Source organism: Sinocyclocheilus grahami, unplaced genomic scaffold, assembly GCF_001515645.1.
Source record: "Sinocyclocheilus grahami isolate Dianchi unplaced genomic scaffold, SAMN03320097.WGS_v1.1 scaffold1673.1, whole genome shotgun sequence".
NCBI classification, from domain to species: domain Eukaryota; kingdom Metazoa; phylum Chordata; class Actinopteri; order Cypriniformes; family Cyprinidae; genus Sinocyclocheilus; species Sinocyclocheilus grahami.
In genome coordinates this window covers 109,548-122,885 of record NW_015506852.1, presented here as the reverse complement: position 1 = coordinate 122,885, position 13,338 = coordinate 109,548, and the positions used below count along the sequence as shown (strand labels likewise).

At 32.6% G+C, this 13,338-nt stretch overlaps 1 protein-coding gene across 1 annotated transcript; it reads left to right on the top strand.

The window, feature by feature from the left end:
* Positions 1 to 9,679: 9,679 nt before the first annotated feature.
* Positions 9,680 to 10,613, top strand: LOC107571948 (sphingosine kinase 2-like). The gene has a single exon (XM_016258336.1). It carries the CDS (start codon positions 9,723 to 9,725, stop codon positions 10,470 to 10,472), a length of 750 nt encoding a protein of 249 aa, XP_016113822.1. The 5' UTR covers positions 9,680 to 9,722; the 3' UTR covers positions 10,473 to 10,613.
* The last annotated feature ends 2,725 nt before the right edge of the window (positions 10,614 to 13,338 follow it).

Genomic DNA, 13,338 nt, shown 5'->3' with positions numbered 1-13,338 from the left:
ACATTTATGAAGAACAATATGCAATACAATATTTATTTTATTTCTAAATGTTATTTATTAATATTTCATCCATTTTTAATAAAGTAAATGTTAATAATTTATTGTTTTATTTATTAATAATTTATAATAAATATTAAATATGTATTTATTTTATTCTTGTTATTAGTTAGTTGAATTTTAATTAATTTTTAATTAATATATTTATTTTATAATATATTAATATATATATATATATATATATATGTATATATATTAAATATTTTATTAAATTATATTATTTACATTTCAGAATGTTTTTATATTATTCATTTTTTAATCCTTTTATACAAAAGCGATAAGTATTTTTTTTGTTGTTGTTGTTGTCAAGTATAACATAACAAAGATTTTTTTCCATTAACAAATGAGTTTAATTCTATTAATGTACAGTAGGCTTTAAAATAAATAAATAAATAAAATTGTATTTTAGTCACTCATTCAGTTCAGTTTGGATGAATAACAGGCAGTGCTAGTAATAAACTCACTTAGCAGCTTTATAAAGATTTCATCGCTTTTTAGGTGATTAAATGTATTATTATTGCCATTCACAATATTCAATATTATAATTATTTTTAATTGTATTTAATATATATATATATATATATATATATATATAATGTATGTACAGTATACTGCAAATGATATGAAATGCCTCACATATTCCTTTCCTTTAATGAGTAATTTTTGCAGCTTCGTTCCCTTAGTAGTCAGCTGTCTAGCATTTGTAACGGAGCCGTTATGGTGAAAGTCTCTGCAGGTTTCATTAGGGCTGGTCCATATAGCAAAAACATTTATCAACGATATAATGTTTCATATCGTTCGGTATCAATAATTATTGACATTGTTTATAACCTTTTTTAAAACAAAGAGCAATATATATATTTTTTTTTTATCGACTATTTATAATTAACACAATTTATTGAGATAAACAACAAATATATATATATATTTTTTAACAGACACACAATACAATTAAACAAATAACTCATTTCTAATGTTTTATATGCAGATTAAATAGGTTTTAAGGAAACTTATGTCTTGTCTCCCGAGGCCACAGGAGGGTGCAATGAGCAAAATAATGCAGCACATAATGTCAACGCAGGGAAATAACCGTCTATAAAATACGTGCATTACGTCTAAGTTAACTCATATAAATCAAATATAATTTCGTAAATTGCATAAACAATTATGAACAAAACAGTATCATGTATTTATGCATTGCTTAATACAAAGAGCCAAATCGCCATCACGCAGACTGCATTTAAAAACATAAGAGACGCAGTGAAAAGGAATAAACCTCCACAAATTCGCGACGTGCTTTCTAAAAGTTTAAACTGTTTTAACTTTGCATGGCTACATCTCTTGTGTGAGACGCGAGTGCAGCAGTCATATTTGTCCGTCTAAAAATGCACTGAATATGCGATCTGTGTGAATGGCTTGGTTTCAGTTTTCCCCTAATCAAGATCTCCGCATTGAGCTTCTATATTTCTCTAATATTTTGAATGAATAACACAGCAGCGGCGCATCTCGTGGGCTAGACTAACAAAACATTAAAATGCAACAACGTCACTTACATTATTATCACCGCATCTCGCGCACCACTGATGACGCTCCCTGATGCACACCTAACATTCAAATGCAAATGTTTATTTTAAATAGAATAAATAAATAAAAAGGCAGGCGCAGCACTCAATTCAGCATGTGTTCGTGTTTGTGTGTGCTGTCTGCGTCACTCATAGCACGTGCCTATATCCTGCACTATATCGAACATTTTTTATATCGTTATCGAAGACGGTGTACCATCGATAAATATCGATACCGTTTTATTGTCCAGGCTTAGGTTTCATGTGTTGTTCATGAAGGGAAGCGCTGTGTAGTTTGAGTTAATGACGCTGTCAGAGGCTCCGGTGCTAATTAGAGTGTGTCAGTGTGAATCTGCCGAGTGAACTTGAATCAGTCTCACTGTGAAAGCGCAGCGGCTGTTGTTCTGCTGGTTTCTGAGCGCTGGCATTGATGCGGCCCGACACGGCACCCGCAGGAGCTCATTACAGCCCTCGGCCCCAGAGCATTCTGGGTTACGGGTGAATCTCAGGTTACACAACCTCCTGCTGCTGGAGGTGAAACGGTTTCAGTCCAGAAGGGGTGGCAGAGATCATTTACTAATGCAGTGGGTCAAGCATTATAGTGATTTTACCACCGTTAAATGATGCAGAGCGTTTAAAAAAAGCTTAAATCAGTGTAACAGAAGGTGCTTATTGTCTTTATAAAATGGTTGTATTATTTTTTATAGATGGTTAAATGTATTACTATTGCGAATTACAATATACAATAATATTTTATTTTCTTATTTTTATAAATTATTTAATTGTATTGTGTTTTACATGCAAAAATATTTACAGGTATTTTTAAACAATTTTTATATTTTTTAAAAGATTTAGTAAATTTATTTATATTAAATATAAAAAGTACATACAATATAATATTTATTTTTTAATTATATTTTATTGTATTTCAAATGTTTAGATGTGTTTATTTATTTATTTAATTATTATTATTTTTTTTACTTATGACATTATAGTGATTTTACCACAGAAATATGAAGCAGAGTGATTAAAACCCATTAAAAAAAATCACCCTAACAGATAAAACTGATTTCATTGCTCTTTTTAGATTAAATGTATTATTGATAAATATAATATTTATTTTACTTCTAAATTTATGTATTTTTATTTATTTTAATTATTTTATTATTCAGTTTTTTAATGTGTTTATTTGATTGATTTATTTTGTAATTATTTATTTACTTTTTGTAGATGATCACATATATTATTGGCAATTACAATATACAATATAATATTTGTTTTATTTCTAAATGTATTTATTTTTAAATTTGTTTGTTATTAAACATTTGATGTATTTATTAGATTAATTATGTAATTATTTAATTGTTTATTTTTAAGGGGGAATGGCAGAGGATCCCCAAATCCATGTGTGAAAAACTTGTTGCATCTTTCCCAATAAGACTCATGGCTGTATTAGATCAAAAGGGAGCTTCTACTATATACTGAGCAAAGGGTCTGAATACTTAGGACCATGTGATATTTCAGTTTTTCTTTTTTAATAAATCTGCAAAAATGTCAACAATTCTGTGTTTTTCTGTCAATATGGGGTGCTGTGTGTACATTAATGAGGAAAAAAATTAACTTAAATGATTTTAGCAAATGGCTGCAATATAACAAAGAGTGAAAAATTTAAAGGGGTCTGAATACTTTCCGTACCCACTGTATATATAATTAAATTAAATTAAATATATATTTGTATTATTTTATTGTGTTATTGTCAGTTTGGATGAGTTACAGGAGCAGTGCTAGTATGAATAAATAAACCAAAGCTGCTCATGAATCATTTGTGTTACTATTATTATTAGTGAAACTGTGCCATGAGTAAAGATCCAGGACCTGTTTGAGACACCGAGAGCTTCTGTGTGAGTTCATGTGTTTCTCTGTGAATGTATAGTATGTGTGTGTTGAGTGCTGGATCACCTGCAGGGCTCTGAACGGCTCACCTGTCATCAGCGAGTAAACCACTCCCCGGGAAACCAGTCCGTCCCGCTCAACCGGCCGAGAAGCCCAGAGCTCCTGTAAAACGCAGAATCAAGACAAAGTTTTCTGTTTGTGTGTCGTTTGAGAGTTTTTAGCATTAGCGCTGATAGCTGATAGCACTGTGCTCCCGCGCTCTTTTACTCGTCAAACATAAAAGCTTTTAAAGAGAATTGAAATCCTGTTTTCAACACTCGATTCAAATCTCCTGCCCCACAGGTGTCCAAACAACCAAACCAAAAAGAGAAAATTAGTTCAGCGGGACAATCTGACTGAAAAATCACTATAATGATTTATTGCATTAGTATAAAACAATTTAAAATATATATAAAATCATAAAAAATTCATGTAAACATATTTCAAATAATTTTTTTAAAATATATTTTTATTGTAATTTTATACAAATGCATTTTAAATAAAATGTAATAATTTAAAAGATAACAAATAAGTAATAAATAAATATGAGCAAAAATTATCTTGTCAGCAGCAATCGCTGTTTTTCAGTAACTTCATTCGGAAATGCAACATTACATGGTATAAACTGAATTATGCACATATTAAATGACTTTTCTAGTGAAATGTGTCATCTGATACTTTATTATTATGTTTTCCTCCAGAACTCAATGTGACGACAAAAATATGTGGAATATTCGTCTCAAATATGAGGAACAAAGCAGTTTAAGTGCAGTTGAACATGTTTGTCACTCCACTTTTAGCTCACTAATATTTCATAATGTTTTCATTAAAATAAACACCTCACATCTCTCGTTTGCTATAGTTTTACTGTATTATATTTTAATTTTATTATTATATTTCATTGTATTGTTTTAGATTTTTATTTATTTTATAATTGATTATTTCATTTTATTTTATTCACCTTGTAAGTTCAAGAATTTTATTCTTTTATTTTATACTACATTTTTATTGATTTTATTTCTATTATTTACAATTTTATTTTTGGTATGGACATTTTTGTTTTATTTTAATTATATTCTGTTTTATTTTTATAATTTTTTTTATTTTATAATTGATTATTTTATTTTATTAACTAAACATTAAAACACAGAACATTTTATTTTATTTATTTATTTATTTTGTAATTCATATCGTTATTATTTTATTTTAATTGTATAATTTATATTTTTATTATTTTTATTTATTTTATAACTGATTATTTCATTTTATTTTATTCACCTTGTAAGTTCAAGAATTGTATTATTTTATTTTATAATTAACTTTTCTTTTTTATTGATTTATTTATATTATTTATTTTATTTTTGGTATGGACATTTTTTGTTTTATTTTAATTATATTCTGTTTTATTTTAATTATTTTTTAATTTTATAATTGATAATTTTATTTTATTAACTAAACAATAAAACAGAACATTTTATTTTATTTTTTTATTTATTTTGTAATTCATATCGTTGTTATTTTGTCACTCTACACACACACACACACACACTCCATCAGTGCTGTTACTCACACACACACACACACACACCATCAGTGCTGTTACACTCACACACACACACACACACACACACATAGGATCAAAACTTCATACCGTTTAGACTGTGAAACGTTTATAGGAGTTTCATGCATTTGTCTTATGCTCTGAGATGAACTGCTGTATCTAACTAAATAATTAACATTCATTCATTTAATTGATGAACTTACTTACAAATGAGGAACATCACAAGCAATTTCTCATAAGAGCCAATTATATTCAACTCCAGGTTTAGTAAAAAACTACAATATTGTTCAAAGGTTTGGGTACACACGGTGAGCCAATCAGAGAGAACTCATTAGATCATGCAGGACAAGCACCGCCCACCACACTGTCTGATTGACATGTAAAGGGACCAACTGGATTCAGCTTCTTTACATGATGTTTAGAGACGAGTAAATATGAAAGCCGATATTAAAATTCTGGCTAATGGCAATACATTACAGCCAATAAGGAAATGATATGCTATAGAAATAAAAAATAAAATGCTAAAAACAAAACTTTAATTTAAATTACTTTAAATGAACTAATTCATTTCAAATTTAATTTATTTAAATGGTATGAAATCCAATATTAAATCTCAATGCTAATAAGTTATGGTGAATAATAAAATTCTGTTATTTTGTATATACACTAAAAACTAAACTTTAATTTCATTTCATTCATTTAAATGAATTATCCGATTCATTTAAAATTTAATTTAATATAAGTTTTATTAAAATTCGGGAAATGCCAATATGTTATGGCAAATAATACAATTATATTCTGTTTTATATATACATTTAAAAACAAAACACAAAACTCAACTTTAATTTAAATATTTAATGATTTAAATAAAAGATCCAATTTATATAAAATTGTATGTAATTTTAGTAATTTAATTAAAATTTTATGAAATTCAGTATAAAAATTTGGACCAAAGCCAATACATTATGACCATTAATAAAATTCTGTTCTGTTTTGTATGTAAACTCAAAATAAAACATTAAAAACTAAACATTAATTTAAATCATTTAAATTAATTATCTAATTCATTAAAAAAATACTCTAATAATTTATTAATTCAAATTTTATATAATTGTATTTGTATTTTATTTTATTTTAAATTAATTTTCTTAATTTAGAATTCATTTTGAATTTAGGGACCACAACATTAATGCACAGTATGACATATTTGTATTCATTTAGAAATTTTCTAAAAATTACATTGAACAGACTTATGAATTTACTAGTGTTTTAAAGATGAAATAATTTTCCCCCATTAAATGTCAAAATGAGGGAAATATTCATATCCATTAAACAGGGCCTATCCAAGGTCAACATATAAAAGTAACAAAAAATCTCAGTAATATCAGCCAGCAGCCAATATGGTTCTGCTATATTGTGCATCTCTATTGGATAGCTCATTCATTTAAAATTGAATGTCTTAAACAGAATATATAATTTGATGACATACTGTAAAAATGGCAACGCTTCCTCAGGAGAGTCTCCCAGATATAAACTGTATAAACACTTTGAAATACAGTAAAGCCTCAAACGCTCAGAATCTGACTGAAGCACGCTCTGAATCTCTGATCTAGAGTCAGTGTTCATGCAGCTCTAGACCTCATTTGAATTAGTGATCTCCATTAAACTCAACCTGTGCTGTGCTTCGTTCAGACCAGATCTTCAATTTAAAGTTTGCGATGCAAGCAGTCATTATTCATGTCATTAGCGTCTGTTTGTGAGAGTTGAATCTCTGTGGGATTTCTTTGAACTAAAGAATAAATGCTCAGTTCTGCTGAGAGAGAAAACTGAATGAAAGCATTAACGAATCGCCAGTGACTTACATCCGATCAGAGAGCAGGTGATAACGGGTCAGTTCATAAAACACTCGACTTGAACCTCATTAAAGGGACGTGACGTGTGGCCAAGTATGGTGACCCATACTCGGAATTAGTGCTCTGCATTTAACCCATCCAAAGTGCACACACAAAGCAGTGAACACACACACCGTGAACACACACCCGGAGCAGTGGGCAGCCATTTTTTGCTGCGGCGTTCGGGGAGCAGTTGGGGGTTTAGTGCCTTGCTCAAGGGCACCTTAGTCGCGGTATTGCAGGTGGAACAGAGCGCTGTACATTCACTCCCCCCACCTACAATCTCTGCCGGTACGAGACTCGAATGTCAGCTTTATTAGAGAAATTTCTATTCATGAAGATGAAGTAGAACATTCATCAGTACTCAACTCACCCGAGAAATGATTGAACACCGGCGCAGAGACTGTAATTCAGAGTTTAGCCGTTGCTCTTTGATTAATGAAGTACAAACGCCCGCTACTGTCAGTTAATGAGACTGTAAGCAAACAGTCATTTGATTAAAGGCAGCACATCGTTCATGTTTCAACCTTTTATTAGTACTTCAGAACTGCAGATGTGCCAGTAATAACTTTGTTCATCCGTTTTCCTGGTTTATTAATCTCATCCGTTATTTTCAAATAGAAACTCGCAAAGAAATGGTGAATGTAACGCTAAATGTAACGGCTGTAATCTAAATTGTTGAATGTGCGGTGCATTGTGAGCCGGTTCTTCCCCTTGTTTGAGCTAAAGAAGCTAAAATGCTGCAGGGAGTTCAGTGTTTCATTCAGGAAATCAAAGATCTGTACTTAAACGACTAGAGGTGAGTTTTGTCTTGTCATGATGGCTGTCAGGTGCTCTGATCAGGACTTGGGATGTGTTGAGAATGAAATACTAGCAGTGTGTACACTATGCACTGAATAGACCTACTATTTTCGGTAACTGAAATAAAGCTGACATAAAATAAATATAACTTGAACAAATATAACAAATATAAATATAACTTGAACAAAAAAAATGGAAATGTTGCCTTGACAACTAAAGGAAATAGGTCAAATAATTTAAAGATGTAGTACTACAATTACTCATACTAAAGTTAAATTTAAGCTGAATAAAAATATTTTTTAAAAAACCTAACGAAAATGTCAGAAGCACATAACGAAATTACTCAAACTGAATGTTAAAAATAGATTTAAATTAAATTAAATAAATAAATAAATAGCTAATTCAAAAGATTATTAAATAGTAATTAATATTTTAATCTAATAAATAAATATAAGGTTTATTTTGCTGTTTGTAAAATTATGCTGCATTATATAAACTTAATTTCATTGATTATAGTTTTGCTAATGTAATTTATGATATGTTGTTATTGTTAACTAAAAATATTACAAAAGTAAAGCCGCAATAAAATTAAATATTAGATGAAAAACCTGAATTAAAAAAAACTTAGTTGAAATGTTGTCTTGGCAAATAACCGAAAAAAAAATTTTAGCACTAAAATTACTAAAATAAATATAAATTACTTTAGAAGATTAGAAACTGACTAAAAACAAGTTGAAATATTAAATAAAAATACATCAAATTAAAGCTGAATAGAAATGTTTGGAGGGGGGAAAACTAATAAAAATGACAAAAACTTGAGCTAAACTGAAAACAAAAATTCAAATTTCAAAATATTAAGAAATACTGTAATAGAAAATAAATCTGTTGTAGCGGGTGTTTAGGTATACAACTAATATTATCAAGTCAAGTCACCTTTATTTATATAGTGCTTTTAACAATACAGATTGTGTCAAAGCAACTGAACAGCATTAATTAAGAAAATAGTGTGTGAATAATGCAAAATGATAATCGTAAACACTCATTTTTCAGTTAAAGACAGTTCATCATTCAATTCAGTGATGTCATCATCCAGTTCAGTTTAAATAGTGTCTGTGCAATCAAGTCGACGATAACGCTGGAAATGAAGTGTCCCCAACTAAGCAAGCCAGAGGCGACAGCGGCAAGGAACCAAAACTCCATCGGTGACAGAATGGAGAAAAAACCTTGGGAGAAACCAGGCTCAGTCGGGGGGCCAGTTCTCCTCTGACCAGAGAAAACCAGCAGTTCAATTTCAGGCTGCAGCAAAGTCACATTGTGCAGAGGACTCATCTGTTTCCTGTGGTCTTGTCCCGGTGGTCGTCTGAGACGAGATCTATACAAGGGATCTGTATCTGGGGCTCATCTAGCTGTCCTGGTCTCCGCTGTCTTTCAGGGCTGTGGAGGTCCTTTCTAGGTGCTGATCCATCATCTGGGCTGGATACGTACTGGATCCGGGTGACTGCAGTGACCATCTGATCTGGATACGGACTGGATCTGGTGGCTACGGTGACCTCGGAATAAGAAAGAAACAGACTAATATTAGCGTAGATGCCATTCTTCTAGTGATGTAGCAAGTACATCGGGTGTTATGGGAAGTGTTCCCGGTTCCGGTTGACCTAATTAATGCAGCCTAAAAATCCTTTAACGGATTTGAATATTAGAAGCGTATTAGTGTGTTATGTGTAAGCCAGGTTAAAGAGATGGGTCTTTAATCTAGATTTAAACTACAAGAGTGTGTCTGCCTCCCGAACAATGTTAGGTAAGTTATTCCAGAGTTTGGGCGCTAAATGGTCAAGTAATTATCAGGTTCATTTTGTTTTATTTTTCGGTCATTTGTATCCAGTAAGCACTGACTGATTGATCTGTCGTGTTGTGAGCATGTATTTGTGTTTGCTTGTTCTCTGCAGAGCGTCTCCGGTGTGGGGTGAAGATCTGCTGACCAGCTGTGGCTTTTTGCTCTGTAAGGGTCTGATCTCTAAACTGGACCTGATCTCCATCCGTCTGTCGTCCGGCGCTCGTCTCTTCTCCTTCCTGTCTCTGGCCTGGGGCTTCGTGGCTGACGTGGACATCGAGAGCGAGCAGTTCCGCCAGATCGGAGCGCTGCGCTTTCTCCTCAGCACGCTGCTGCGTCTGGCCTACTTACGGATCTATCAGGGGAAACTAGCGTTCCTGCCTGCCGAAAGCCAGCGAGAATCGGCCTCTGCTGGCTTTTCTACCGCAGACAGCCGGCTACCCGACCACCTGCTGGTCCCGCTGGAGCAGCCCGTCCCACAGGACTGGACGCTGGTGGAGGAGCAGGAGTTCGTCCTGGTGCTCGCCATGTTCCAGTCGCACCTGGGCGAGGATCTGGTGGCGGCTCCGGACGCTCGCGCCGACGATGGACTCATTCATCTGTTCTACGTGACGGCAGGAATCTCGCGCACCGCGCTGCTGCGGCTCTTCTGGACCATGCAGAGCGGGACGCACCTGGACTGGGGCTGCACGCATCTGGTGTACCGTCGCGCGCGAGCGCTGAGGCTGGAGCCGCTGAGCGAGGCCGGCGTGATGACCGTGGACGGGGAGCGCGTGGAGTACGGGCCCCTTCAGGCGCAGGTGCACAGAGGAGCGGCCCGCCTCATCTCCGCATGAACCGCAAACAGCTGTTTAAAATGGGAGGTCCTTTACCTGAACCGCACAATCCCGACTGGCTGCTGTTAAACTTGAATTTAATGTTCGCTTGTTTGTTTTATTAAAGAATTGTAACTGAGTAAATCTCATAAAAAACATGGCTAGGTCATGTAAAAATACAAAAAGTAAAAAACAGAAGTAAAAATAATAGGAAATTATGTTTTGCATTAAGAAAATATATTGTTTTTGCATTGCAAATCCCACATTTTTATTTAAAACATGTAAAAAAAAATAAGCTGTTTTCCTTATGCAAAAATTTTTGCAAATCATTGTCATTTTCTGACCACAAATTATTTTTACTGCAAAGTAATTAATTCTACAAATCTACAAATAAATGTCACTTTCTTTATGCAAAACATGATTTCTAATTTATTTTGTGTGGTTTTGGAGGTGAAACATGAGCTGAACAGGTTGAGATTCATCATCTCTGATGCTTGTGCGTCTGAAAACATGCTCAAGTTGCATTTTACCCCAAAAACAAAGGGGGGAAAAATAAGAAATTATATTTTGCATTGAGAAAATGGGCTTTTATATTGTGACAATTTTCCTGACAATTTTTTTTAATTGAGAAATAGCACAATGAAAAACATCAATATCTAATCCACAAAATAAGCTTAATTTTCTTTATGCAAAAGCACATAATTACTTATTGTTTTCTTTGAATGGGAAGAAATGTCATTTTTCACCCTAAAATTAATAAAAAATAAATTAGAAATGACATTTTGCATAAAACCTGACTGTTTTTACATTGTTAAAACAGAATGTTTTTACTTTATCCAAAACATAATTTCTTATTTATTTTCTGTGATTTTTGTAGTGAAATATGGAGTGAAATATTCATTAATCTGGGATGCTTGTGCATCTGAAAACATGGCCATGCCACCTCACCCCAAAAATCAAAAGAAATAATATTTTGCATTAAGAAAATTGACTGTTTTTACATTGTAGCAAGATTTTCATGACAATGAAACATTAAATTGCAAACATTCCCAATGCAAAGTTTCTTCACTTAATATAAAATAAGCGTTGTTTTCTTTGTACAAAACACAACTTCTTATTTTTTTACTATGAATTTTGGGATGAAATGTGAGCTAAGATTCATCACCTCTGATGCTCATGTTTCAGAAAGCATGCCTACATCAAATTTCACCCCAAAATCAGAAGTAATATATATATATTATGAAAATGAAGATCATTAGGATTTTTTTTTTTTACATTTTGACATTATTTTCTGACCTCTGACATTATTATTTAACCCTAAATTCTCATTTTGTAAGAAGTAATTAACGTATCGTTTTAAATGTGAAATTGATTTTGCGAGTATATTTTGTGATTTCGGGCTGAGGTTTGATGCGCAGACATCTGTGTTATGCTGGAGTTTATGCTGCTGCGGTCCACCGATCTTGATTTTCAGAAGTGCCAATGTTGAAAATATATGATATAGTTGTTCATCTTTATTTTTCTATGATATAAATCAAAATGCGATTTGTGAAGAGCAGTTTGACTCAGAAGATGTTTGTGTTTATGATAAAGCCTCACCAGCCGCCTGCACCAGTATCATCTCAATATCATCTCCATCAGAGTCTGAAGTGTTTGCGATGCCTGCCATAGATCAGCCATTATTTAAAATATAAATAATCCATACAAAAATATCAATATTTTCCTTCTAGCCATGAAACTGTTCTGCTGTTCTCTAGAAAAGTGCACCGAACATGCTGCCTTCAGGTCCTCATGGGAAATAACAGTTTTTCATCAACGGCATACAAAATAACTGCTGAATACATTTGTATTGCTGATATTGTAACACATTACCCAGTCGCTCAATGTCCTGTCAATGGAAACCTTTTTGTTTTTCATGAATAAGAAACCAACAATTCCAGAAAAAAATACTTTTTCTTAGTTAAACGTCTGATGGTAAATTTTAAATTAAAAGACAAGATCTGATTCGCTTCTGTAAGTTCAAGGGTCAGACTATCATTCTTACATTACAATTTGAACTTGATTAATAACAAAACAACAAGAAAATGTGCAGATGTTCATAAAGTGCTAAAGTTATGCATTGCTTATTGACAGTTCGCTTATATAAGCATCACCTTTAAGTTCATTTTCATAGTTTGACCATCTTTTAAAATCAAACTAATCGGTACATTTTCCAAACAAGATGGAACATTTAGAGACTAAAACAATCACAGAATTCATCAAATCCATTGATAACACTTACTGATGTCTGTAGCCATTTCTCCTCCAAGATGATGTCACTTCCTGGGTGATGTCATTAGTGAAAGGTTAAAGGTTAAAACATGTTAAATGAACATCCACCCATAACCAAAGCTGTTTGCTTCATTGTGACCTAAAATGATGTCTATGTTTTTTAAATTACGAATTTAATATCATTTTCGTCTGGCACTGAGGTTCTGGATTTCAAAACAGCCAATATTCAGGTTCAAGTATTTGCATTAATGATTGTTACAGGCTTGTACGGACCAGCCAGATGCAGACCAATAGACAGATTCAGGCTAACCATGACTGAAAGGTTTAAAGCCATATAGATGTTCAACACGTGTTAAACAGCCGTAGGACATGTCGTTTTGATTTGTGTATGGATGACGCTCTTTGGAAGACAATGAATGAATGAGTTTGAAAAGTGGACCAAGTTTACATCAGATACTTGTTGTATCCGAGTTGAAATTTTGTAAACACTCCATATCGTTTTTGATGAAGTATTTTTAATTGTTTGTGCAAGGGACATTTTGAGACATTTGAGTTTTGCACAATACTGTACATGGCCAGAGGGGATTCTGTGGTGATCAGGAGCAATCTGAATAAA

What these genes read in the sequence shown, in the direction of transcription:
- LOC107571948 (XM_016258336.1), top strand. Translation starts at nt 9,723, where the DNA reads ATGTATTTGTGTTTGCTTGTTCTCTGCAGAGCGTCTCCGGTGTGGGGT.